Genomic DNA, 26,613 nt, shown 5'->3' with positions numbered 1-26,613 from the left:
TAGGCCTTACTTAGAGCAGGCTGCACCCTCCCCAGTCCCCACAGCCCACTCCTATCACTTCATGCCTGCACCTTCAGGCGTCCCAGTGCCACTGTGCAGCTTTCTGAAGCATCTCATTTCTTACGCTTCCTATCAGCACACGAGAGGGAACCACCACACTCGAAGCCCTGTGCTCTTGGAGCCTGGCCTTCCCACTGCACTATAAATAAGCCCATCCAAGAACACCCATCCGTCTTGTTTAATAGACTGGAGAGCGCCCCGCGCCGTGGCAGGTCTCAAAGAGTGGTAAAGTGATGGATGGCTCCTTCCTATGTCAGGTGGCATGATATATAATGAAATATTTATGATTTATCTCAGCTAATAACCTGGCATAAAGTGTAGGGTGTAAGAGCAGACAGGTGAAACGGCGCTGCTTGCAGACAGTGGGATGGCGGTGTCCCCTGGTACACATGCCACACATTCACATGTGTGCATACACTGACACGTGTGTGCTCACACGGCCCACCTCACCACTCCCTCGATGCCCCAGGATGGAGTGCAGACCTCCAGCTCCTTATTGTCCTCCATCCTACCCCCTCTTATGCTAGATGGTGTCTGAGAAAGGACACTGGATCTTCAGCTGGGGAGGGCTCCTGCCAGCGTGATGCCTGAGAGGAGAAGGTGGGAAAGCAGGCAGTCAGCTAAAGGATCAGGAAGGCCCTTTCCTCCTGTCAGAGACCCACAGGGCACCTCGTGTGGCCCAGGAGCACCCCATCAGGAGAGGGGCCATGGTGATACCCAGCCCCACCAGGGCCCTGCCCTGGCTAGAACCCCACAGCAGATGTGTTAAGGCAGCCAGTTCTCTCGTTTATTCTCTGCTCTCACAGACTTGAGAGACAACTGGTAGGGGACTGGGTCGTGACAGTGCAGACCCCAGCCATCCTGCCTTCATTGGGACACAACCAGAGAGGGCTATTCTGGTGTCCACATTGCAGACTGAAGTCACAGCCATTGAGCTCTATGCTTGCTGCCTTGTCCCAAAATTGCCCCACACATGGTCAGCGTACCAGTGGTATTGATGCTCACAGATGCAAGCACCCACTGCTCCCCACCCAGGTGCACACGTCCTCTGTGCCTGTCCCTGCAGGCACAGGGAGTGAAACGCACTGAGTCACAGCCCCAGCATGCCTTCTGGTGACCAGAGACTATTTCCTCAGGTGACACAGCTGTGTTCAAGGATGGCAGCTACTGGATCCGGGGACGCACATCAGTGGACATCATCAAGAGCGGTGGCTACAAGATCAGCGCCCTGGAGGTGGAACGGCTGCTGCTGGCCCACCCGAGCATCAAGGGTGAGTGGCCATGGCGCTGCCAGGTCAGCCCAGCTACACTTGGTCTGGACCCGCTGTCACAGGAACATGCGAGATGTGTTTTCCTCTGTTTGATTATAGGTGGAACGGGTACCAGGTTGTCCCAACATGGGACACCACACAGTGGGGCTCTGCCTGGCCCACATCATGGTTAGGATCTGGCCCCCCACACCTCAGTGCAAGGAAGTGGCAGTAACCCCATGCTCAAAAGTGGCAGCACGATCAGGTTAGCTGTTGGCTGAGCGTCCTGGGCAGGACCAGAGGCTGCGGCTGTGCTAGTGACTAGGCGGGGTGACTAGTCGAGGAAGTTGGACTCCACCCAGACCTTCTGACCAGGAGTCTCAGTCTGTGAAGACCCTGTGGATGGCAGAGGCGGCTCCTGCGGACCCAGCCCCAGTCATTTCACCAGGACTCTCCCAGATGGCCTGTCCGTGGGACCCTGTAGGGATGGGAGGCAGAATGTTCTGGGCTTTTAACTGTCTTCAGCCCTTCCCTCAGCGATTGCCCCAAAGGACAGTGCAGGGGAAGGGCAGGAGTGCTAGGCCCTCTCCCCCCGCCGCCCCCAGCCCCACAGAGACATCATGGGGAGCCTGTCCTCGTCTGCCCCCAGCAAGACCTCTGCTGCTGGGCAGCTGCTTCCCAGGACTTGCCCCAGGGACCCCACATCCCTATGTTTCATCTACGTTCCTGGCAACTTTTAGCCAGCAGTGGTAATTTGGCATTTAAGGTGCCCCACCCTGTTCTGTCCATAGATGTGGCTGTGATTGGTGTTCCAGACATGACATGGGGCCAGCGGGTCACTGCAGTCGTGACACTTCAAGAGGGACACTCACTGTCCCACGGGGAGCTCAAAGAGTGGGCCAGGTAAGGGCCGTGTAGACAGGGCCGGGCAGGGCTTGTGGGGTCAGGGCAAGGGATGGGTGAGGCGGGAGCTGTTTCACCTCAGAGGCACGGATGGTCAGGTCCTGTGGTCTGGGGGACGTTTGGCTGGGAGTCTTGAGCCCCACTGCTGTCCATCTTAAAGGCTACCTGGAAGGTCAGGCAACGTGGTACTTAGATGAGGCTGCCCTGACAAAGGGCTCCCGGGAGGCTCTGTGAAGGGAGTCGCGAACACTTACAGGGAAAGAGGAGTACCTGCTCCCAGCCACATGGCTCTGGTCTGAGGTCCAGAGGAAGGTTCTGAGGTGGCAGAAACATGTGCCCCTGGACGGGGGCCCCTGTGGTGAGCCAGCAGGTTCTCCCCCAGGTTGAGGAGCAGTGTGGCCAGGGGTGAACTGCTGCTGAACCTGCAGCTGAGATCCAGAGCACCCAGCCTGGCCCCGGGGCACTGGGGTGAGCCAGCTCCTAGGGCCTTCCTGCACCTCTTCCCCCCTCAGCCATGGTGCCCATCCCTCAGCTGCGCTCTAAACCATGGGTGCTGAGTGTGGGGCATTTTCATGTGCCCCTTGGGTGCTCACTGCCCACCCAAGGCCAGAGATCCACCCTCCCTGTGAGTGGCCAACCTCCCCACAGCAGTACAGTCCCTGTCCCTCTCTCACCCTGCACACGGGTCACCCTTGCCTGACCCTAAACCTTCCCCAGAGCCCTTCTGCCACCTGCCCAACCCCTGTGGTTTCTGGGTCCCAAGGCTCAAGGCCCCTTTTCTCTGCCCACAGAGTTCAGGGGTCAGTCCCAGGGCTGAACCTGAACCTCTTGTCCCATCCTTGTCAAGGGCTGGACAGGAGGAGACAAGGAGGAGGGTCTGAGGGAACCACAGAGCAATGTTCCTGTGAGCTCAGAAAGGAGGCTGCCAGTAATCTCTGCCCCCCCCCCCTTAATCTTAAATCCAAGAATTTCCTCCTCCCTGTGGAACTCTTGGGGAACTCTCAGGACAGGAGACATACACTTAGACATACACACACCCCCTCCCACCCAACTTGCCTCCTTCTCGGCGTTAAAGATATTTTTGGCTTGTCCAACATGATTTCACAAACAGTAGGAATCCTTGTTTCATCGGGGCGGCACAGCTGGGCAATTAGATTCCTGGGATTTGCAGAAGCACGGTTGGAGCACTGCCGCTGAACGAAAGAGAAGCTGCTCTGATTGAACAACTGCACGGCCACGTGTGTATGTATCAGTGTGCGTGCCCTGTCCTGAGAGCTCCCCACGTCTCAGGTCCGAGTCCACATCCTCTCACTAACCTCAGGCAGGCGCCTGCACTCCTGGCATGGATCGCTGCTCCTTCATGGACCTGTGCTCCGTGCTCGTCTCCCCATCTCCCTGAAATTCAGCTCCAGCATCTGGCCCAGCCCCCAGCAGGGTCCTGCACGGACGGTCACGGTCATGGCTTGTGAGCATGGGTGTGAGAAGACTCTGAAATGGGTGCTGTGTACAGAGAATTTGGGGGCGCTCTGGGGAGATGCTCCAAAGGGGATGGAACTGAGCGGAGCAGGTGGCTACCCTGTGTGCCCTCCTGAGGGCTGTCTCAGACTGAGGCTGGCCCCTGGGCTGTGTGTCTTCCAATTGGGCGGTCGCCGTGTGGTAACACAGAGGCTGCCCACCCTGAGGAGGGAGGAGGGGGTCTTCCTTCTGGAGCCACCCTCCGCGTCCCTGTGTGCGTCGGGGGATGGGAGCGGGACAGCAACTCCAATTCTCGGGTGTCGGCTTCTTAGCAAGGCTGCTGTTTCTTTCTATGTCATGTTTGCCGCCATTTGGGGTCTTTTTTGAAGAATTTTTAAATTAACTTTTTTTTCCCTTTTACTGCCTTTTTTCTTTCTTTTTGTTTTTTTTTTCTTTCATTTCTGAAGCTACTTGCTGCCCCCTCAATCTCTCTGCTTCCCAAGTAAAGGACTGTCCTCCTCCCGGATGCTATGCTTTAAAAGGAGTCAGGAAGCAGGCAACCCCAGCTCAGGTGATGTATCTCCCTGAGGGTGTGATCATGGCCTCAGAGCTGGGTCAGACCACCACATGCGCAGGGTCTAGGCCACAGACAGCCTACCACCCTTCCATCCCCCCAACTGCCACGTGGAAATGGGCCAGGTGGGGGGCCCATTACACACCATTACACACCTGGAAATCCTCCATGTCATCATCTGATCAGACCATCATGAGTAATGAGCAGTGGCTAAAGTCCTGTCCACCCGCGCCCCACCGTCCCTCCTCCAAGGACGCAAGTATGGAAGGTGGTGGTTAATACCTCCGCTGTCCGGGTAGGTTTCTTCACAGGGAAACTTGCTCTTAACAGACAGCTCAGCTTTGCCGGATTCCTGTCTGAGGTCTTGCTTTGCATGGAAGCAGCAGTCCTGAGAGCTTCATATTAGACCAGTTACTAAGCTGGGACCCTTGGAGGAAAACAGGCCTAGCTCACAGACTGTCCCTAAATGAAAGTCTCCTTCCCAGAAGGACTGCTTTTCTTGGAAATGGCAGGGGCTGCAGATTTTAAACCTACGTTTTTCACAATGCCTTTAGATCATTTTTTTTCATTTGTATAGCCTTTGTTTCCTTTTACAGTGGTTGCTAAGTTAGGGTTGTTGATGTGAGTCTCTGACTTAACTGCGATCTCCGTCCCACAGCGACGTGGGCTGCCTCATGCACAGGTGGCCTGTGTGCTGCTGTTGCTCTGCATCCGCTTTTGTATTTGTCGCACAGCCACGGCACACCCCGTCATTCTTGTTCGAACGGCTGTCTCCTAAAGAGAACTAAGTGAGAAGGAAGCGGTGTCTGTTCCCCTCTCTGCCGCTTCCCTGCCATGGCTGGCCCTCAGCTCCCGTGGGGTACGGGTCTGCTGGCAAGGAACTGTCAGCGTCTGTGTGTCCAAAATGTCTTTCATTTCACTTTCCTTCTTGAAAGATACTTTCTCTGGACATGGGATTCTAGATTGGCTTTTCTTTTAGTCCCTGGGAAATGGCGCCCCACTACCGTCTCACCTGCATTCAATCTGTTCATCTTGGGAACTGGCCATCGTTTTGGGCCCCTTCTCTCTGAGCCCTGGCACCCAGCTCACTGCTGGCATGACAAAAGGAAGCCGGGCATGGGGGGAACCACAAAACAACACGCCACCCAGACACCACTGGAGACGCTAAGTTTTGGCAGCCAGGCTGCGGAGCAGGGGGCAGCTATGTTCCAGGGGCAGGTGGGAGTGTTGGGCCCTAGGGGCTCACCCTGCCACACTGTCAGGGTCCCCAGGCCACTCCTGGTGGCTTGTTCCAGCAAAGTGCAGCCTCACCCCACATGTCTCAATCCTAGTGGGCAGTTCCAGCTATCTCCTGCAGCTGCCAGGACCACAGGTAGTGGCAGTGTCTCCTCATGAGCCAGCAGCAGCCTGTACCCCTAGCACCTGGCTGGAATAGGAGCCATACCACAGCCCTTGGCCTGCAGCAGTCTGTGTATGGCAAGAGCTGGCTTGAGATAGCAGTGTGTTCAGGACTATTATTGCTGATGCTTTCTGCCTGTGGGCAGATGGGCCCAGCCTGCAAGGGCAATTAGGCTCATGTTTATTCATAAGCACCTGGCTGCTTAGGTGAGATTTGGGGTTTCTCTTCCACCCCCACTACTGGCTCCTTGCTACAACTCATTCTCAGTGACCAAGGCTGCCCCACAGCTACAGCCTGGAGGGCAGCATCCTCCTGTTGGCCCTGGGCAATGAGGGGCCACATGTCCTGCACCCCACTATCTGCAACATTCTGGCCTGGCCTAAAGGTCTTTGTCAGCAGCCCCAGAGGCTGGAGACCCTGTGGCCCAGGAGGCCAGGAACTACCACCCCAGGCAGCATCCTGTGCTTCTGCAGTTTCCTTGCCAAGAGGCATGTGGCCCCGTATGTGGCTGTTAGAGGGCAGGGAGCAGGCAGCTCTTGTCTGCCCAGAAAAGACCTCGGGAGGAAGAGTGTGGGCCTGCAGCCTAAGGAGTTCCAGAGTGGGGCCTACCAATGCAGGACCCCAGCAGGTGGCCCCACATGGGGGAACACATGTAATGGGGTGCCCCTCATGGGAGTGGGTGGTGCTGGGCTCTTGTGCGAGGAGGCCACCATCTCCGCCTGTCTGGCTGAGGTTGCTGCAGTGACCAGGGTGCAGAGTGGGACTGGCTCTTTCTAGCTCCAGGAGACCTGGCCCCGAGTAGAGTTCATCCTTACCCCCCAGTCCCGGTGGGCAGAAGAGTATCTCTGTGTTAGCATGCCTCGCAGCAGGGCACCCTTCTGGGCTAGGCAAAGACATGGCTGGGCTTCTGGGTCCAGAGTTCCTACCTGTCAGGCCACACTTGTCTCTGCAGAGGCGTCCTGGCCCCATATGCCATGCCCTCGGAGCTTCTGCTGGTAGAGGAGATCCCCAGGAACCGGATGGGGAAGATCAACAAGAAGGACCTCGTCAGGCAGTTCTACCCGCACAGCCAGGGAGCACCGGAGCCCAGGCACCCATGACCCAGCATTGGCTTTGAACCAGAACCTCCCAGTCGAGAACAACAGTCCGGCCTGATGGGATGAGATCGAAGCAAGAGGCCTTCTCTGCCCTCTCCTTATCCCACACCCACAGCCTTGTCTGACCCCTTGTGCCCCGAAGCTGCTGGTCAGGTCCCGGGGTAGGGAGGGGTCCAGCTGTCACCCAGGGATGCAGATCTTCAGAGGAAATTCAGTAAAGCTGCACAGAGAAGAGAATGCCTGTGCTGTGCTGTCTGCCCGGGGCCTGCTTAGGGGCTGGTCTCTAGGTGCAAACGATGTACTTATCTGCACACACATGCGTGTCACACAGCACGGGGAGTCTCCCGCTCTCTTGCTTCCCGACGTGACCTGCGACCCCTACAGAGTCTCCTGATTGAACCCTGACCGTTCTGAGGAGCCCACCCTGAGGATGGGCCTAGTGTCCAGGTGAGGGGGTTTGGGCTGACCATCATCTCTTCTGCCCTCCCTGGGATTTTCCTGTGTGGCTCCAGGACAGTACACATTTCAAGAGTGGCATCATCATGCCCCCAGAAGCCTGGTGGAGGCTCATGTAGGCCTTCGGGGCCAAGCTGACCACTGTAGGGACAAAGCTCAGGAGATTAGAGGGCCAGGGAAGCCAAGTGCCTAGACCTCTGCCAGGGAGCTGTGTGCAAACTCTCAGCCCCCACAAAGGGAGCCTTCTAGACTACGGGCCTCAAACTTCTGAGATGGACAAGGTGGTCAGTGTTTTAGTCTCTGTGGCCACATGGCCACTATTAGAACCACTCACCTTTGCTATAGTAGCTTGGATTCCACTGTTCTCCTCTGGAGTCCAAATCCTCCCCTACAGAGTCCAGGAGCTGTCCACTGATGGCCCCGCAGCTGTTCCACCTTGACCCTTAGCCCCCCCCACCCCCTCCATGCTCCTCCCTCCATACACCCCTGCACCCCCCAACCCCTCCTTTCAGTCTTTGTCTAAATGCCACCTTCTCCTTCCCAGATGCCCCCCAAGGCACTCCCCTCACTCCCCAGTAGACAGGCCCTGGTCCCCCACCCTCCCCAGACCACTGAAGAGCGAGCCGTATGTCAGCATTCCCACTTCTCACTCTTGGCATTGATTCAGACACCTGGGTGCCCCTTGTGTGCTCTGAGCAGAGAATCCAGAAGCTTCCGAAGTTTACCAGAGACCAGGGAGCTGCCCTGGCCAAAACCAGTGGGAAGTGGCACTCACAGTACCACAGGAGTCTGGCCTTGGCTGTCCCCGAAATGTGTGCCTGAAAGAGTGGCAAACTGGGGACTGGAGGAGCCACCCTGCCCATGCAGGGGTGGCCAGACCTTGCTGAGAGGCTATAGCTGGTGAGTGGCGGCAGGCCTGGACCACTGTCCCCACCCCAGTGCTGCATGTGGCCTGCAACACCCCCCAGGCCTGATGCTGGGTGTGGCGTGTACTCAGAGGATCATCCAGCTCTACGCTCCCTTCTGTCTTCGGTCTAGACATGTGTGCCAGCCACCCACCCACCAAGCAGGCCGTCCTCAAGGGGTTCAGCGGCCGCGCCCACCACTGGCTTCTCTCAAGGGTGGCCCTCCACACTGAGGTGGACACCTCGGCCTCCCCCGGTCCTTCGGCCTGTGGGAGCGAGGGAGCCACGTAACCATGTGCCACTGAGCCCAGCCAGGCTCGACGCCACACGTTCTTTGTTTAATCCCAGTAACCTGACACTGCGTGTCTTGGTGCTGCAAATTTTGTTTCCTCAAAATGTTCACATAATTATTTGTTTTATGCTATAATCTATATCAAATACTTTCAAAAAGTTGCAGTCATCTTCGGCTAACAACAAGACTACAGAAGGATGTTGCTAGTTTGTCCTTGGAACAGGTCTCTTCTCTTAGGTACAGAACCCTGGGCTCCACTTGTTAAATTAATGTGACCGAGGGTCACGAGACTTCAGAAAGTTCCCCCTTGACTGAAAATGCCCCCACCCCCGCACTCCCACCTGGGGCAGCCTGCCCACGCCACACTCAGCTCCCACGGGAGAGCCAGGAGCAGGCACCCGGGAGCAGAGCTGTGACGGTCATCTGCCTGCAGCCTCGCCAGGAGGGGCCCAGCTGGGTCTGGGCTTGTTTGCGGGCAGCCTGGGACACCCAGGGCTCCTGGTGGGGGCTGCTGCACAGACAGACTGCCTCCTTGGAGCAGAAGGAAGGTCAGCCTCTGCCTGCAGGGTCCCCCAGGACCCCGAGTAGAGGGAACACACCTGGCTCGACTGGTCCCCGAGTTCTGCCACGTCCCTCCTTCTGGATGTGTGCTCGTGAGCAGCGAGCCTCTGTGTGCAGGTCCAGAGGACCAGCCGAGATGAGAGAACGCCCATGGGCGACAGGCTTGAAATGGCCACAGAAATGTTGGGGCCAAAACCTTCCAGGCCCTTTCCAGCATTCAGTCCCATTCCCTCCCTGCCCAGGTTCCCCCATTCTGTGATCAGAGGCTGGTGCTTCTCTAGGATCTCTGGGTCCTGACCAAGGACTAAGGGCTCTGCCTCGTCAGAAGTTGAGTCCGGGGCTGGCAACCCCATACAGTTACCCACCTGGGAGCTCCCTGGCCTTCCTGGCTCCCCAGAGGAGGCGCCAGCAGCCTGCCAGGGAAGGAATGGAGTTCCCACCACCGGGGTCAGCAGAGCCCAGGCCCCCAGCGCCCACTGCCCAGGCACCAGGCATTTCCATATCCACCCAGCCGCTGCCACTGCCCAGACCTGTGCCGAATCACCACTCTGGCCCTGCTGCCACGCCTGTGGCCCAAAAGCCCCGACAGTCAGCGATGCACCCAGGCCGGCCTCAAACTCGCAGCCACTGTGTGCGTAACCCAGCCCTTGGCGTCTTCCCCCCGGTGAGACATGGGCCTCGCCCTGCCACCTTCACACTTGGAACCCAAAACGCCCTTGCCTGGGCCAGCTTTCCCCTGGAACCTTTCTCCCTCGTCCCTCCCAGAATCGGGGAAACAGCAGGGAGAGTAGCAGGTGTGGACGCCCAGCCGAGAACAGAACTGGCACTGGGCCTCAGGGGCAGCACAGGTGCACCTCATGTCCTGGGGTGAGTCCCCACCCCTGGGGGCCAGGCGGTCGGCTCTCCAGCTGTGTCCAGAAGCAGAGCTGCCTGCTGCTCTGGTCCCCACAGTAGAGCTGGGATTCACTGGCAGCCCAGGGCCCCTGGGGAGCAAGATCCCGTGTCTGCTCGGAGAGGAGGTGCCCAGGCCTGGAGAGCCAGGTCACGGGACTCTCAAGGCTGGGGTTCCTGTCCGGGGGCGGGGGTTCTGGCGTTTGTCACTGCTCCAGTCCATTGGAGGCAAAGTGAGACAACCATGCAGGAAATGGCAGCTCAGTACCCAGTTTTTTTAATTTATTTTAAAGCCTCACCCAAGGACATTTTTTATTGTTTAGAGAGTCATCGATTTGAGAAACACTGATCGATGCCCTCCCACATGCGCCCCAACTGGGGATTGAACCCACAACCTTTTGGTGTACGGGGCGCTGCTCCAACTGAGCCGCCCGGCCAGGGCACAGCACCTGGTTTTAGATGAGAACTGTGTAAAAATAGGTACAGTGCCAGGCTGACTTCAACCAACAATGAATAAAAGATACTGCTACAGGTGCACATACCACACACACATCACTGCATACTCATGTGTTCACATGTATGGCCACATGCCTGTGTATGTGTGTGCTCACGGACATCCCTGTATGCATGCCTGTGTTCACACACACACATACACATGCCCTGTGACAACCCCCAAGTTTTGGGGCTGAGATCAAGATTATGAAACAGTTTTCCAAGAGTCCCTGGAATCACCTTGAAGCTCTGAAATTTGAACTCTTTTCCTGTTTTATGTTCAGTTTTTATATCTAAAAAATTTTGAAGACAGATTCCAGCACTAAACAGTAAATGTGAAAATGGCAGCTCCGTTCTCAGAGGTCCCGTGATGCAGCCTCCTTCTGAGGACCCTGGGCACCCGAGCCGCCCCCGTACAGTCTACCTCTTCCTGTTCCTCTTCACTCCCTGGGCCTGTGTGCCCGCCTTACCCTCTGGCCTCTGCACAGAGCTGTGCCAGAGCTCCCCATAGGACCCCCGGAACTCCCCAGCCCTCCTTAGCCCCGTCCTTATTAGTGCCCTCCCCATCCTCTCACCCCCATATTCCCCTCATCACTCCCGTAGTCCCCCGGCCCCATCCTGCACGTTCAGCCCCTATCCCGTCCCTGTGTCCTCAGTGGTTTAGTGGGGCCTCTCTCTCCATCTCTAGTCAGTTGCTCAAGGTCACCTTTGTCATTGAGGTCCTATGCGCACTCTTAGGGCTGCTTGGTGGCCCTTCTAGGGCCAGAGCCAGAGCAGAGCAGCCCACACTGCACCAGGACCCCTACGCCCTGCCTTGGTCCTTTCCCACCAGGCTGTGAGCAGTGGTCAGACCAGCCCTTTGTCCTGCCTACAAGAGTCAAGTGTATCCTTTGTTAAAACATCAAGGATGCAGTAAATTCTTAGCTCACCAAATAGATCAATATCAAATTATCATGTTCCACATTCATAACTCTCGCACACGCAACAATGGGGGACAAGGTCACTGGAGAACAAATAGCAGCAGAGGCGCTTCGTGATCTGTCACTGCAGACAGCTGCAGGCGTCCTGTGCGGCACTGACACGGCCATTAATAAAGTGGAGAGATGGATGACTGCAGGGAGGGGCCCGGCCACCTGCCTCACTCGGGGGAGACTGCCTAAGCCTCACCGCAAGGTGGGAGGGGCATGGGGGTCCCACTCCAGACCCCAGCACGTTCACATACCTGATGGGACCAGCTGCTCTCCTGGCCATGGGGACCATGGGGGGGAAAACACATGGGAGTGCTCTCAGCCCATTTTACAGATGAGGAAACTGAGGCCCAGTGGGGTACGCAGCTGTTCCAGGGCCTTAGGAAGAGAAAGGCTGTGGCATAGCCCATGCTGTTTGGGCCCAACGCCCTGGTTCTTCTACCTTCAGCAGCTCTGTCCAAAGGATGAGGTCAGACACATGAGTAACTAAACCAAGCTGCTGATGGGCCCTATCAAGGTGCATGGTGGGCCCTGGGGGGGGGGTGGCAGGCACTTCTCAGGAGCACTCCTGGAAACACTGCGGGAGCACTCCGAAGGAAGTGACATTTGAGCTGGTCTTGAAGGAGGCGGCCCCAGGAGGCGGGCAGCATGGTCCAGGGCACAGGCCTGGATGAAGCCAGCAGGCCCCTGGGCTATTCTGCGTGTTAGAACCTGGGAGAAGAGACTGGACGGGAGATCAGGAGCAGGGGGCTGGCATGGGGTGGCAGCGTGCTGGAGACAAGCTTTGCGCAGGGAGAAGCCTGGCGCAGGTGCCCCAGAGGAAAGGGAGCCGGCCCCAGGCCTGCCTGACATCAGCAGCCCGTCCCTGGGGTGGCCTAGTTCCGTCTTCTCAGACAGGGAGCTCATCTGGAGCTGATCAGGAACTGTGGAAGCTACAACAGGGCTGTCTGGAAAGAACCTGAGCCCACCTCTGCCAGATTCTAAGGGGTCCCCAGCTGCCCTTAGATACTAGGACCAGCCGTGAGGGCTCCACCCCCCCAAACTGTCCAAATTCTGGTCCCTGAGGCTGGGCCTATGAATATGTTACTTTACCAGGCAAAGGAGTCTTAAAACAGGCTGGTCCTGGGTCCCTGGGTGAGCCCAGGGTCATCATACAGCTCTAACATTTGAAGGGCCAGTCAGGGAGATGACGGGACACTTGAGTGGCTGTTTCTGGCCTGGATCATGGACAGAGGGGTGAAGGACGAAGAAGCCAGAAAAGACGAGGAAGCAGGTTCTCCCCAGAGCCTCCAGGAGGAGCCAGCCCAAGGCCGCTGGTTTTACCCAAGGAGGCAGTGCTGGACTCTACCCTCCAGGCTGTGGGAGTACAAAGTGTCAGTTTAGTCTCCAGATGTGTGGCGATTGTTAAACCTCTTCCACGTTTCCTGTATCTTGCACCAGCTTCCTGTTGGCGGCCATTTAAGATGATGGCAAAGGGGGCTGTTGAAGGATTCTTTTTGAACATGGCCCAGGTGCCCTCTCTATGGCTCCTGTGTTCTCGCCAACCCGCAACCGGGAGTCTTGGGGCCAGTATGGTCACAAGGCCTCTGCCCCAAGGGGTAAACTGAGGCATCCTTCACGGGCTCACAGGTAATGTTCCCTCAAGAGATGAAGAACTTGGGAAATGGGTGCAGACAGGTTTGTAAAGGGGCATCTGGGTGGAGAAGTGGAAGGGCTGGGGCAAGGGGTCCCAGGGCATAGAAGGGGGAGTCTGGCTCATCCAAGGCCAGGGTGGGAGGCCCCGCCGCCATCCGTGAACCGCCCCTTGCGAACCCTTCCCTCCCCTCTTCCGTGTCCCAGTTCCTCTGGTCGAGTGCTGAGGACACATCCCAACACCCTCATGCTGGCCATGTGCCTCTCAGCTTGTTTCCTCACCTGTGAAGTCAGGGTCAGGGGTGCCCATGCCTGAGAGCAGGAGAAGGAGTCAGTAAAAAACACATTCCAGAAGGTTCCTCCAAGCTCCCAGCATAGACTGCAAGCCTGGCAAAAGGTGGCTTTCTCAGCCCTCAGCTGCTATCATGTGGTTTTCGGGGTCCTTTCCATGAAGGAAGTGTGGCACCTGGGTGCCAGCCAGCAGAGACCACCCCAGAATGGGGGACGCAGAAGCACAGGACAGGGCAGGACCCCAGGGGCCTGGGCAAGCAGGGCCAGGACCACAGCTGATGGGCAGAGGCTAGTCCTGCAGGCACAGCCACATCACAGCACAGAGCAAGTCCGGGAGGGCAGCTCCTACCTGACTGTGACCACACTAGTCATGACCTCCCCCCCTCAGCAGCCCCCCTGTTCTCCCCTGAGGCCATGCAGCCCCCTCAGTTTGGGACTGGGCAGGTGGCCCACTGTGATCCACTAGCAGGAGAATTGCCAGTCTCTGACCCCTGACCTCGGGCACACTGAGCACTTGGCCCAAAGGAGCACAAGCATTTCCCTCAGGCATCTCCAAAGACACCATCCCTCTGCATCTGCTCATGTGTGGGGCTTCACAGGAGTGTGTAAAGTGCACAGCATGTGCATGTGTAAGAGGAGTGGGTACATGCACATGGGGTTGTGCATCCATTTGCTGTCTTGGGCATGAGCAACCATGTTTGTGAGCCACATGATGGCTTTTCAGGCATGATCTGCCTATGTGGGAATTTGCGCTCAGGCACAGGGCTTGACCCCAGTGCATCTGCATTTTGCTTGCCGCCCCAAGGTATCTCCCAAGACTGAGCTGTGCCCACCCAGCAGCCCCTGTCATCATCAGCTTGCAGGGCACGTCGCCTGTTGACAGTCTGATCATATAGACACAGCCATTCAATTACTTGGTAATGGCTACAGGCCATTAAGCCAACAATCTACTTCATTCCACCCTGCCAGCCCTTTCCTCACCACTGAGCAATAAAACCATTAAAACAACAGCAACGAGCAGGAGCATCCTCAGTGCACCAGCAACACTCTGGTTAGCACTGCCGGGAAGAGCTGCCCCTTAGAAAGTAGGTGTGACACTGCATCAGCCGAATTGGTTGCTTCTGCCCTCATGCATGGGTGCATACAGACACACATGGACATGCAGACATGTATATGTACACACGTGGACATGCATATACACGGGGTGCATACTCACCAGTGCACACATGCACGTGCTAGCACAGAATTATGGGTGTACACATGGGTATGGGTACATGTGTACATGCTACACACCTGCACTTGGGCATGCATGTGCATGGTCATGTGCCTGCATGATGTGCATATACACATATGTGTGCACACATAGGCATGTGTATAACCATACATGCTTACACATGCACACATAAATGTCCAGAAGCAACACTGATCTGAGCTCTGAGGCTACCCACCAGGGGTCTGCTGCCCTCAGGTCCCTGGTGGCCAGTGACGGCCAGAACAGGCTCAGGGGACATGCTGGGAGAGCTTGGGGACATGCTGGGAGCTGACAGCAGCTGGCACCAGACTCCATTCTTTCCAAAGAGGCTGTGCCTGTGCAGAGTTGCCCAGCCCACGTGAGATCCAGTCTCACCTCTATGCCAACAGGGGTGCTCAGATTTTTAGTTTCTGCCACTGTGCTGGGTATGGAGTGCAATCTCTTTGTTTTAATTTGCATTTCTATAATTACTCATTAAAAGAAATAATTTGAACATGTTTATTGGCCATTTGTGTTTCTTATTTTGCAAATTGCTTGTTCATATTCTTTGCCCATTTCCTATTGGTTGTTGGTGATTTTTTTGATTATGCATCAGTTATATGGCTTGCCTTTTACTTCTTTTCATGATATTGTACAATATGCATAATTTAAATTTTTTCATGTATTCAAGTGCATTAATGTTTTTTATGGTTTGAGTTTTTCTTGCCTATAAAAGCCTTTCCTACTCTAAGCTCTTAAATCTATTTTTCCATATGTTCTTCTTAAAGTTATAAAGCTTTGCTTTTCTCATTTAAGCTCTTAATTCACCAGAAATTTTATTTTTACATATACGTGGTATGAAGAGCCCTGACGTTTCCAACACGGAATAACAAGTGCTGCAAGCTACAGAGCCCTCAGTCCCTCCCCCTTGAGCTGCACTTGGCCTCTGTTCTCTGGTGGGCACCCACCTGCTCTGCCCTGCACTTCCGGTCCCGTTCCACTCACTCCTTTCTAGGTTGCTGGTACTCCATGCTCACTCCCTAAGTCTTGATATTAGTTAGGACAAGACACCATTCCTATTTCCTTTCTCAAAATAGTCTTGGCTCTTCTTGGCCCTTAGCTCTTTCATCTAATTTTAAGCGTAGCTTAAAGTTCCTTTTTAAAAAACCTCATTGGAAACTTGATTGGAGGTGATTAAATTTATAGCCTAATCTGTCAAGACTTGACATCTTTACAAACCGCATCCTCCAGTCTGTGAACGAGACCCGGCTCCGCCATGTTCTCTGTTATAATTATACACATCCTCTGAGAGGTGTGGTCCGAGGAGGGGCTTTATACTTTTTGTTGGAAACCTGAATGGAATTTTTACTTCTTTTTTAATTGGTTATTGACATGGTGTGTGTTGATTTCCAGCCTTTCGCCTTGCTGAACTTGTGAATTTCTTATGGGTTATCAACATCTGCCTATTAGCACAGTTATCGCTCCTCCTTTACAATTCTTAGCCTCCGCATTCTTTTCTCCTCTTACTGCCGAAATCTCCAGTAGAATAAAAACTAGAAGAAGGAGGTTGGGCGGACGCTTCCAGAGCCACATCTAATTCTGAAGGTGGGTGCAGGTGGGTGCAGGTGGATCCCTGACTCAGATCACTCACGCGTTGCAGCCCCTACTCACTAAGATGTTTCATGAATGAGTGCAAAATTTTATTGAAATTGCTGTCTTTAATCTGTTAATGTGGATGATTTTCTGACATTACACTTGTGCCTTTGAGATAAACTCTACTCATGGGGGTGGGGAGCTGAATTAGATCCTGTTTAATATGATTATTGATCTAGCACCATGGTGTCTTGTCTACCATTCCAAAATCAAAACTCTGAACACCAAAGTTTCTTGTTTGTGGCTTTATTTTTTTACGTTTGTGGTAAACTCACGTGACAGGTACCATGGACTAAATATTGTGTCACCCAAAAATTTATGTTGAGACCTAACCCCCAGTGTGATGGTGTTAGGAGGTGGGGTCTTCGGGGGACAGTTAGGTCGTGAGGGTGGGGCCACCGTGATGGAATTAGTGCCCTTGAAAGGGACCCCAAGACACAGCAAGAATATATGGTGTAGGAGGCAGGAAGCCCTTACCAGGTATCAGACTGACCAGATGTCAGCCCTCTCCAGAGCTGCGAGAAAGCAGTGTTGCTGTTTATGAACCACCCCGTCGTGTTGTCACAGCAGCCTGCACGGAACAACACAACACACAAACCTGAGCAGAAGGAACGTGAGGCCATGTCAGTGTTTGTGCACTGGCTGCAGGTCCCCAGGGAATAACACATTGTGTGGCAAACTCCCCTTGGAGACATCAGAAAAATTCTTAATCCCAGCACTTTTCCTGCCCAGGGAGTTTGGTGGAGGACTTAGGCCTGCATTTTTGTTATCATCACCCAAGGACATTTTTTCATGCTTTTAGAGGAAGAGGAAGGGAAGGAGAGACAGGGAGAGAAAGAGAGAGAAAATTGGTGTGAGAGAGAAACATCGACGGGTTGCCTCCTGTATGCCTCCTGACTGGGGACCGAATGTGCAGCCTGCTGTGAATCAAGCCCAACCTTTCGGTCTGTGGAACTGTGCTCCAGCCGCCTGAGCCACACCAGCCAGGGCCGGACCTGCATTTTATTATGATTTTGAAGGGGGGTCATATGGCCTGGAGGGCATCCAGGCCTGCCATCTTTTCATGAACATGCGGTGTCTTTGATTATTGATTTGGCCTCTTTAATGGTTACTGATTTATTCAAAATTGTCACTTCTTTGTAAGTCCACTTAATTTCATGTATTTTCTATAAAACCATAGATTCAACTAGGTTTCAGATTGATTGGCAGAAAGTTGTGCCCTGCCCTCCTTATGACCCCAAACCTCGGTCTTACCTGCAGTTAAACCCCCGCTCCTCATTCTTGCTACGTTTGTCTGTTGTAACTTTCTCTGCGGTTTGTCAGTCCTCACTGCGTTCTTTTGTTTCATCAACTTCCGGTCATTGTTCTTCCTTTCCTGCTGCCTTCCCGTTGGACCCTCCCTCACTGGCTTCTGTCTGGCTTGCTCCTATAAATACATCCCAGGTCCTGAGGCACCACCAGTTCCAAACACTCGGTCATTTCCACTTTGATTTAACTTCTCAATGCCGGGAGCACATTTCAAGCTGCCATTCTCCTCCTACTCTCCATGTAATTCCACAAGAACACAGGCCATGTGATTCCAGTTCTTTGAAATCTGAGGCGCCTTTGTGTCCTGTGCAGCTGGGTTTGTTTCAGAGTCGAGAGACTGAAAAGAATCTATTAGATAAACTTTGTTAATTTGGTCTCCTCAGTGCCCCTGTGCCACAGTGTGTGGCCGGTCTGGCCCCTCGGTGTGAGGCATGTTGAAGTCCCGCCCAGTTGAGTGGTTCCTTTCTCCTTGTCCTTCTGTCAGTTTGCCTTCATGTATTTCAACACTGGGTTCTTAGGCCCATATTATATTTGATTATATTTTTTGGTGGATGTTATTTAGCATCTCTCTTTACCCCATGTGTGGATTTTTCTTAAATTATACAGGGTCCAGCAGAACTAAGGCCTGCTTGAGCGTGGTTGATAGGGTAATGTAACAGGGTGCAGCCAAGAGGGGGGCCCCAAAAGGGATTTGGAATGGGGTCCAGAACTCAAGGAGTCCAGGAAATATTCAGATGTGAGTTGGGGAAGGGACAGATGGAGCAGGGCCCTTGAGAGCTGTTTGTACAGCAACTGCTTTGCAGCTAACCTCTGGCATGGTCATTTGACATATCTGTAACCTTTAACTGCTGCATAGACATGTTAAATAGCTGCAGCCATGCTCTGGGCCAGGGGGATGGAAGTGACTTCCACCCAAGTCGTAACTGGGGGCAGTTCCCCCAAGTTACAGCCCCTGCGTAAGAGCTTGGAGATGATTGGCTCCATGACATGGGGCCACGCCTGCCCAGACTCACAATGGCAGCCCACTAAACTTGGAATAATACAGGAATGCTGGCAAGTGTAGCCGATTGTAGGAGTCAGAAATGGGGCTGCAAAGGAGGACTGCTGCGGGGATTTAAAACCCAGACATGACAGCCATTGGAGGAGTACCACCCAGCTTTGCCAGAGTGGGGACCCCTGCAGCTGGCGGTAGAGAGAATCACCATGGGGCTTTAGCAGAGAATCTCCACTTGGCTTTGCCAGAGTGGCGACCCTACCCTCTCCACAGCTCTGGTGGAGGAAAGAACCCTGTGGTTTTGGCCAGAGTGCAGACCCCTGCAGCTCTGGTAGAAGAGGACCACACGCTTTGGGGTGCTCCCTTTGGCCACGTGGCCTGGGAAGCAGGAGAGACTTTGCCTGGAAGAAGGGTGAAAGAACTATTGGCCAGTAAGTCATGAGAAGGTGCCGCATGACTTTGGAGTAATCAGAGATCCTGCCTGGACGGCAACACAGCTGACGCTGCCAGCAGCCTGAAACATGGACATGTGCTTCTTTTCCTGAGTTACGGTACCCCGAATTAGGGCAGGGGGAGAAGGGGGCGCTGTAGGTGTCTGTGGGTATCCAAAAGGCCTTTGATATTTTAATGGGGACATTGGGTCACTACTTTAAGTTTGTATAGCTTTAAATAAACCTTTCCTTTCCTTTTCACAAATCTCTGGCATTGAGAGTTGTCTTTCCTCTGGTGGCAGACAGACAAGCCCAGTAGGTGGTCCGGATGGTATTAGTATACCATCCTTGTGGGGGGTAGGCCCTGTTGTTCTATAACAGTTTTTTGCGTTCCTGGGTGGGCCAAATATTGCCCCCTTGGACATCTGTTCTGTAACAGTAAGAGAATATAAGTGTAATAATTTATAGTTTTAATTTGAACATTTCACCTAAAATGTCATATGGTATACTTGAGTATGATATTGTTATATTACAGAATCACGTGCTTATGATTTTTGTAATAAAAATATTTTGTAGTAAAAAGGGGCATTATTTGTGCTGGACCCCTGGTCTCTGTCTGAGGCTAACGTTGCTATTCCAGCTTCTGGGACTCCCACTTCAGTGGCTGGCCATTGCCATCCCATCCTGCCCGCCTCTGTGTGGTATGTGCAGGCGTCTTGTACACGGCACGGCCAGGCCTGATAGCGTCCATTTATTGTGGTTACTGACATATTAGGACTTACCCATATTTTGCCATGTAAAATGCACAGGCACATTTTTGGCCCAAACTTTCAGGAAAAAACCTTTCATTTTAATTTTTTAATTTAACATTTTATTATCGCTTCTCAGCCTTTTGGCTAAGATCAAGTGTAATAAGAATTAAGAACATTTATATAGATACAGAATTAGTACTACCCATGTATATTATGTACCCTTATTTTTCCCTCAAAAATTTGGGCAAAAGAATGTGCATTATACCTGGCAAAATATATGGTATTTCTGCAATCTTTAAAAAAAAAAGGTTTTATCTATTTACTTTTTAGAGAGGGGAAGGGAAGGAGGTAAAGAAACATCAATGTGTGGTTGCCTCTTGCATGCCCCCCACTGGAGAGGCCTGCAACCCAGGCATGTGCCCTGACTGGGGATCGAACTGGCAACCCTTTGATTTGCAGGCTGGCACTCAATCCACTGAGCCACACCAGCCAGGATATTTCTGCAATCTTATTTTGCATTTTCTGTCTACTACCTTAGGGATTTTTGCTTTGCTGTTTCTACCTTCTATTTTGTTGTATAAATAACCACCTCAACTTTTTTCTCTTTATTAGGAAATTATAAATTAAATTTCTGTTCTTTGAGAACCCTTAAAAATTTTAAATACATACTATAAAGTCTATAGTTCTTCTTACAACCAAGTGTTAGGCTGGGCCAGGACAAGGCTGTGACTTGCTTGCTCCTTCCTCTCAACGCCGCCCCTCTTGGATAATCTTTAAAGTTCCAATTTACGGTTTGGTTTGGGGGACAAAAATTAATAGGATTTGTTTTTATGGTCAATTGGTAAGTTTACTGACATTTTATCAATTTCTTGGCTCAACAGATTTCTTCTTAATAAAGCATGCTTTGTAATAGTTCTCTTAAAAGCATGTGCGTGGGGAACCCGATCGATCTTTGTGCACCTGAGTCTTTATTTTCTCCTCACTCTGGAATGGCAGCCAGTCTGGTATGAGATGTGAGCCATTTTCCTCTGCACCTCTGCTTCTTGGCATCTTGACCTTTGTGGCTTTCAAGTTCATTGGTCTTTTCCCTCAGGTGCTCTTAAAGTTTTCTTGTTCTGACCCAACTTGTTTTCTAGTTCTCAGCGTCTCCAGTGGTGTCCGGGTGGCGTGTTGTTTTGTGGTTCCCCCCATGCCCGGCTTCCTTCTGTCATGCCAGCAGTGAGCTGGGTGCCAGGGCTCAGAGAGAAGGGGCCCAAAGTGATGGCCAGTTCCCAAGACGAACAGTGTGTCTGCCCAGGTGGGAGCTCTGCCTCTCGCAAATGAGCAGCTGGTTCCTGCGCCCTCCCCAGCAGGGGTCCCGGACTCTCCCGTCACCTGAGGTTCTCTGGGTGAAGATGTTCCTCTCTAGACAGAACGTCACAACAGAAGTGCACTTGGCCCGGCCCTGCCCTGCCAGGAACACGCCTTCTGTGAATGCCGCTGCAGAAACCCCTCCTCCAGCACGCAGCCTGCTCCGGGTTCTCACTGCATTTGGAGCCTCCAACTCAGCCTCCCTGACCTCAGGTGTCAGCTGGGCCAGGCCCCCAGCTTCCCCCTATCTGATATGTTCACATCTCAACAAACCTCGGTGTTTATTTAACCCTGTTAGCGCCGCTTCATCTCCATGCAATGAGCTAGTGTGACAAGGTCTCTTGAGCATTTCAACTATTGCCTTTGTCACAGTCATAGAGCTTCAGGCCACCTCCTGCAACTTCATTCCAGGCATTAATGGAATTACTAACCAGGGCTAAATGGAGGCACCGCCCCATCACACCTTTCCTCCAGGTGCAGACACCTCTCTGGCGGCGGCCGCTCACCACATTCACAGCATCACTGCACAGGTGAGGACGTCTCGGAGGTGCTTTGCAGTCATAATTCTCTGTGGAAGTCCCCTCCTGTACCCACAGGTGTGCATAAGCTCATGCGTATCTGCGAGGTACAGTAACCCATTAAACCCAGGATTCACCACACACAAGTACAGTCCTACCCCAAGGAGCCTTCTCTCTGGGGGATAAGGCACAGTGGAACATCTGCTGGACCCCAGCGGGCCACACCCCTCCTTGTCTTGGGGAGAACAAGACACCTTCAGGGGGTGAGAAGTGGTATCCTGGAATGAAAGCTGGGCCCTCTCTGGACCAGGGAGGGATCTTGGGGGTAAAGAAGAGGGCCCAGGGCAGGGGTGGGGTCAGAGCAGTCTGGAAAAGTCTTCAGAGAGCCACTGACTGGCAGGAGGGAGGAGCCAGGATGTACCGCTGGCTCTGAGGGGCAGATAGAGGAGTCTGGAGGGGTTGAGGCTCCCAGCTCAGCAGCCTGGAGGAGGACTGGGTGAGACAGAGAGGAGGGAAGGTGGAGGCTGGAGCTTGCACCAGAGGGAGTTGGGCACAACCCGGACCCCCACAAGACACTTCCAAGGAAGAGGACATTGGGAGAGGGGCCTCTGCTCCCAATGTTCAGGAGAGAGCAAGGAGCATCAGGACCAAGAAGAATCGCTGAAACGTGTTGATTCTCTCCGAAGAGAGGCTGTTAGCCAGGCGTGGCTCAGTGTGGCCCAGGCTGTCCTTACCCAGCAGCTGGGTTGGCCCCGTGTTACCACTGGTTAGCCCAGCACTGCAGCCCTGTCCCCACGGGGAGGCTCCTGTGCCATCCATCCTCTCTCGCACTGATCTGGGCATGGCCCCTTCAGGCCTGTCCGACCGGGTTTATCTGTTTGGAAGAAAAAGACCAGCAGGGAGAGCTCATGGCCCCTGGGGCCCCTGTACCCCGTACCTGCTGCCTGGACCCTGTCACCGCAGAGGGAAGCACCGCAGCTCCACAGAGACCCTGCCCCTGGGTGAACAACCCACCTCCCACCAGTGGCCCCAGAATGGAGGGTGACATTAAATGCAGCAACGGTGCCACCAGAGTAAATTGATTCCATTACAGCAATTGATTTCATCTGAATGGTCATTAATGTGATTTATACGGCTGTTTGGGATTCTTTGCTCCCAAATCTGTCACCAGTCCACTTGACACTGATTGAAAGACAGTGGTGCCGGTGCCACTGGAGCGGGCTGAGGGCAGGCTGGGATGCCACTGCCCGTGCTGTTTAGGGGCTCCCCACGCTGCACCGCAGCCCCACCGCAGTGTCCCCTCCCCCGCCACAACCCCTCCCCCTCTCCTGGCCTCCACTCCTCTGACTGAAGATGTGCCAACACACAGCTGTGCTGGCTGGTTCTCCGGGCTGTCGTGGGAAGAGCAGTGAGGCAAAAGAGGGGACCCATGCCCTGCAGCCCCAGGCAGCCTAGGGTGCCAAGGGGACAGACCCTGGCCTACCCTCTTCCGGACCCTGGAAGGACCAGCCACCAAGTGTCCTCATTTGCCTGGAACCCATCCCACCAACTTCCTCTTGACAGGGTCTCTCCCCAGCCTGGGCTGTGCACCAAGGGCCCCATGAGATGACGTGTTGTGACAATGCAGGAAACCAACTTACTGGGACCACCCCAAGGGATTGAGAGCTGCAAGGACCCAGGCAGCTTTGGGAGCAGAGCCCCCCTGGTCCCTCAAGAATACCCTCTCCACCGGAGCTGTGTGTGTGAAGCCAGGCTGGAACAATTATTGCCAGGGCCCCAGGCACAGGCTACCAGGGGGTGAAGTCGCTGGGGATGTAGGCCCAGCCTGGCACGCACACCTGAGGTGGCTCTCACACTGCCTTTGTCCTGCCCCACCCAATTCCCCCAACAACTTGTCTGGAACCTGTACCACTCCTCCCTGCCCTCCACACCCTCCTGCCCAGGTCAGAGGGGGGCTGCCCACACCCACTCTATCCTGGGTCCCCAGCACCCTGAGGCTTTGCATATGAACGACAGAGGGCCCGCACCCTGCCCGGGGGTCTCAGGTGCATGGTGGTCCCAGCTTGGCCCTGGCACGTCTTGGTGAAGATTTTTCCACCAAAAACGAGTCTCAGGGTGGCTCTTAAGACTTACAAATTGCTTTCAAATTTGACCCTCTGAGCCTGGCCTCTGTTCCCTGGTGTCCCCTCCACCTGGCCCTATCCGGGCACCCACTGTCACTGTGGCCAGTCCTGCTCCCTTGAGCCTCGCTGGTCCTCCAGCCCCCTCATCAAGGCCAGGCCTGGGTTGCCCTGGCTTGGCCCACAACAGTGCCATTTGGCAAATGCCATGCCCCGCTATCCCCTGCTGGCCTGGTTGCCCCCAACCGTCCCAGCACATTCGGGCCAGCCATGGGGATGGGGGCTGGGCTGACCGCAGGCCCAGGGTAAGACTTCAGGCAGGCTGCTTCCACCTGGCTAAAACTTCTGGAGGGGCCGGCAGCCCAAGGTCCTCTCTGGGGTGGATGTGCACAGGGGTCTTGGCTGGGGTCCCTTCACCCCGGGAGGGACAAGGGGGTACAGGGTCGTGGTGGAGGCTGCACTTCTGGAGGAGTGTGTAGGGGGCAAGTGTGTCCAGGGTAGGGGCGAGAAGGACCCACCATCGCTCCTCACAGCTGCCCCCTAAGCTCAAGCCCTGCAAGAGGGAGGACCAGGCTACAACCTCTCTCCTCTCAGCCTGACATCCCTGCTGCATCCACGTGGCTTCCCTGGAGCCACACTGCCCTCTGCTGGTGCCAGCAAGCATGGCCTGAGCCACTGGAACCAGGCCCTCTCCCTGTTCCGCCCTACCACCCTGGCCAGTCTCCTCCCCCAGTACCAGGGCCAAGTCTGGCTGGGGCTGATTATCACCTGATGGACACAGGAAAGCTGGCCACTGGCCAGGTTTTCCATCCCTGAGTCAGGGGTGCTGGGCAGGTGACTGCTCAGCAGGACAGGAGATGGGTCTCAAGCCCCCACCCCAGGGGGCTCGGAGCTCAGGCAAAGCCCCGGAGGGAGTCCAGGACCGAGCCTGCTGCCCAGGGTCCCTCTGGCCCAGCTCCCTGTGGAACCAGGACCAGGGATCATGTTGCATCAGCAGCTGTTGGCTCCTCACCCCCAAGTCCTCAGGGCCACCTGGCCTCACAGCTTCTACCTGCTGTCTGTCCGACCCTTTTTTGAGCTCTCAAGAGTAAAAACATAGTTTGAGAATGACTATTCTTCATTCGTTGGGGGTGCCACTGGGCTTCTGACAAAGACAAGGTCCCCCCAACCTGACCAGTGCTGCCTTGAACTTGCACCGTCCAAGGAGGCCTCTGCCTGTACTGTGCCCTGTGGCTGCCAGGGGGTGGGTGAGGACTGGACAGAGCAGTGACACCCCTGTTCTCCCCAGGCCAGGCACTGGGTCTAAGAGCCACCGTCCTGGCCTCAGCCCCCACCCACCACCCTCCCCCTCCCACCTCCCCCCTGTATCCCCTGGATGCCTGGCACTCCAGCCCACCTTGCCATCTTCTCTGACCCTGGGTGGCTTTGAAGGCTGAGAAGCTCTCTGAATGGCCTCACTGCCCATCCAGGCCAGGGGGCCCCAGGCAGGGGTTCAGGACCCTTCCAGATCTGCCCCACCCCTTTATCCCCTCCCCCTAACTCCTCACCCATCTGCGCACACATGTACCTGGCTTCACCGAGAACACACACAACTTCACCTCGTTAGGGTTTCTTGGTGCTCTGGCTCCCTTGGGAGGGCAGGCCCCGAAAGGACCTTCCTCAGCACCGAAGCCCAGAGCCTGGAAGGGGCTGGCACAGAGGGGCTGCCAGAGGGCAGGAGGGCATCGGGGAGTGGGGGGAGGGAGGGAAGAAAGAGAGAAAAGGGGGAAGGAAGAAGGAAGCGAGACCTGCCTCTACTCAGCCTCTCTCCCAACGTCATCTGGGCTGTGGAAAGGGAGGCGCCCTGCAGCAGGCGGCCCGAGGCTCCTGGCCAGGCCCTGCTTGTGTGGGCCTCCTTGAGCTTCCAGGTCCTTGCCTGCTGTGAGAGAGGCCCTGCTGCAGAAGACTGTGGGTGTGTGTATTACATATCTACATTCAATTCTATATAAACCTGCATAACAATAATACTTGTTTCACTATATAACTGCATTATTCTAAAGTAAATACTTACATGATTGTTCTAGAGTTATAATAGCTTCACCTGTCTGCTGAAGGCGGTCAGTGCCCCCCTTTTATCCTAAGCTGAAAATCCCCAAACACAGAGTATGAGCCCCAGGGTCGGTCCCTGGCCACCCTGGACCCCTGCCTTCCACCAGTAGACTGCTTGCTGCCCTCTGGGCCTCCCCGGGTTCTGCACACCCCCAGTGCACCTCCTGCCCGTTCACAAGTGCACCCCCTTAGGCAATCAGGCAGGTACCCGCTGCATCCTGTCTGTGTGAGCCCTGACCAAACTCAGGCCCTGGTGGCTGGGTGAGGTCAGTCCTGCCCAACCCATGTCCCTGCACCTAAAATCAAAGAGGCACTGCCCAAGAGGGGTCCCCCAGAAGAACGGGGGTGGGAACCACCCTGACCTTTATCGGGGCTCTGGTGGATGCAGGGCCCTGATCCTGCTTCCCCAGCTCTGCTCCACTCGGGCTCAGTCCCCTGCAATCCAAGCCTGGGCACCGCCAGGCCTTGAATAGTGAACTGAGGAAGGAATAAAGCCCCCCACTGCCCCACCTGGGGAGGGAGATGACCCGGAGCTTCGGGCCTGCCCACTCGCGTGCCCCGCCCTCAGGCCTCCACAGGGAGCCCACTCGCTCAGAGGCCTCGGCATGTCCCTCCTCCTAGGCATGATCCCAGGACCGAACCGAACTGCAAAACGGAGAGCAGGTTTGCAAGTGGTAGGGCAGGACTGAGGAGTTGAGCCATGGGGCTGACGACCTGCAGAGTCTGAGGGGAGGCTGCAGAGCTGGAAGAGGAGGAGGTGGCCCAGAGGTGGGCGGGGAGCCAGGGGGTCTGGTGCCGACAGCCAGCTCTGGGGCCTCAGGTGGACCAGCATCCGACAGGATCTCCTGGCTCGTGGAAGCCAACCCCCTCTCTTGACGAGGAAGAAACTGAGGCTGCTGGAGAGAACAATTGCCCTGGCCCAGGACAGGGGACAGTCCCGTG

General features: G+C 54.9%; 1 protein-coding gene across 2 annotated transcripts in view; it reads left to right on the top strand.

Annotated features, from left to right (window-relative positions):
* The window catches only part of ACSF3 (acyl-CoA synthetase family member 3), an 87,919-nt gene extending 80,848 nt beyond the window's left edge, over positions 1-7,071 (top strand). For both annotated transcript variants that reach the window (XM_037142321.2, XM_037142322.2), the window contains 3 exons: positions 1,197-1,331; positions 2,102-2,213; positions 6,594-7,071. In XM_037142321.2, the coding sequence (XP_036998216.2) occupies positions 1,197-1,331; positions 2,102-2,213; positions 6,594-6,741 (395 nt within the window). In that variant the 3' untranslated portion in view covers positions 6,742-7,071. The remainder of the gene's footprint in view (positions 1-1,196; positions 1,332-2,101; positions 2,214-6,593) is intronic.
* Positions 7,072-26,613: the final 19,542 nt, after the last annotated feature.

This window comes from Artibeus jamaicensis, unplaced genomic scaffold, assembly GCF_021234435.1.
Source record: "Artibeus jamaicensis isolate MK-2021 breed Jamaican fruit bat unplaced genomic scaffold, CSHL_Jam_final contig_464, whole genome shotgun sequence".
Classification (NCBI taxonomy): domain Eukaryota; kingdom Metazoa; phylum Chordata; class Mammalia; order Chiroptera; family Phyllostomidae; genus Artibeus; species Artibeus jamaicensis.
Note: the sequence above shows the minus strand (reverse complement) of the source record. Positions and strands in the feature narration are given on the sequence as shown.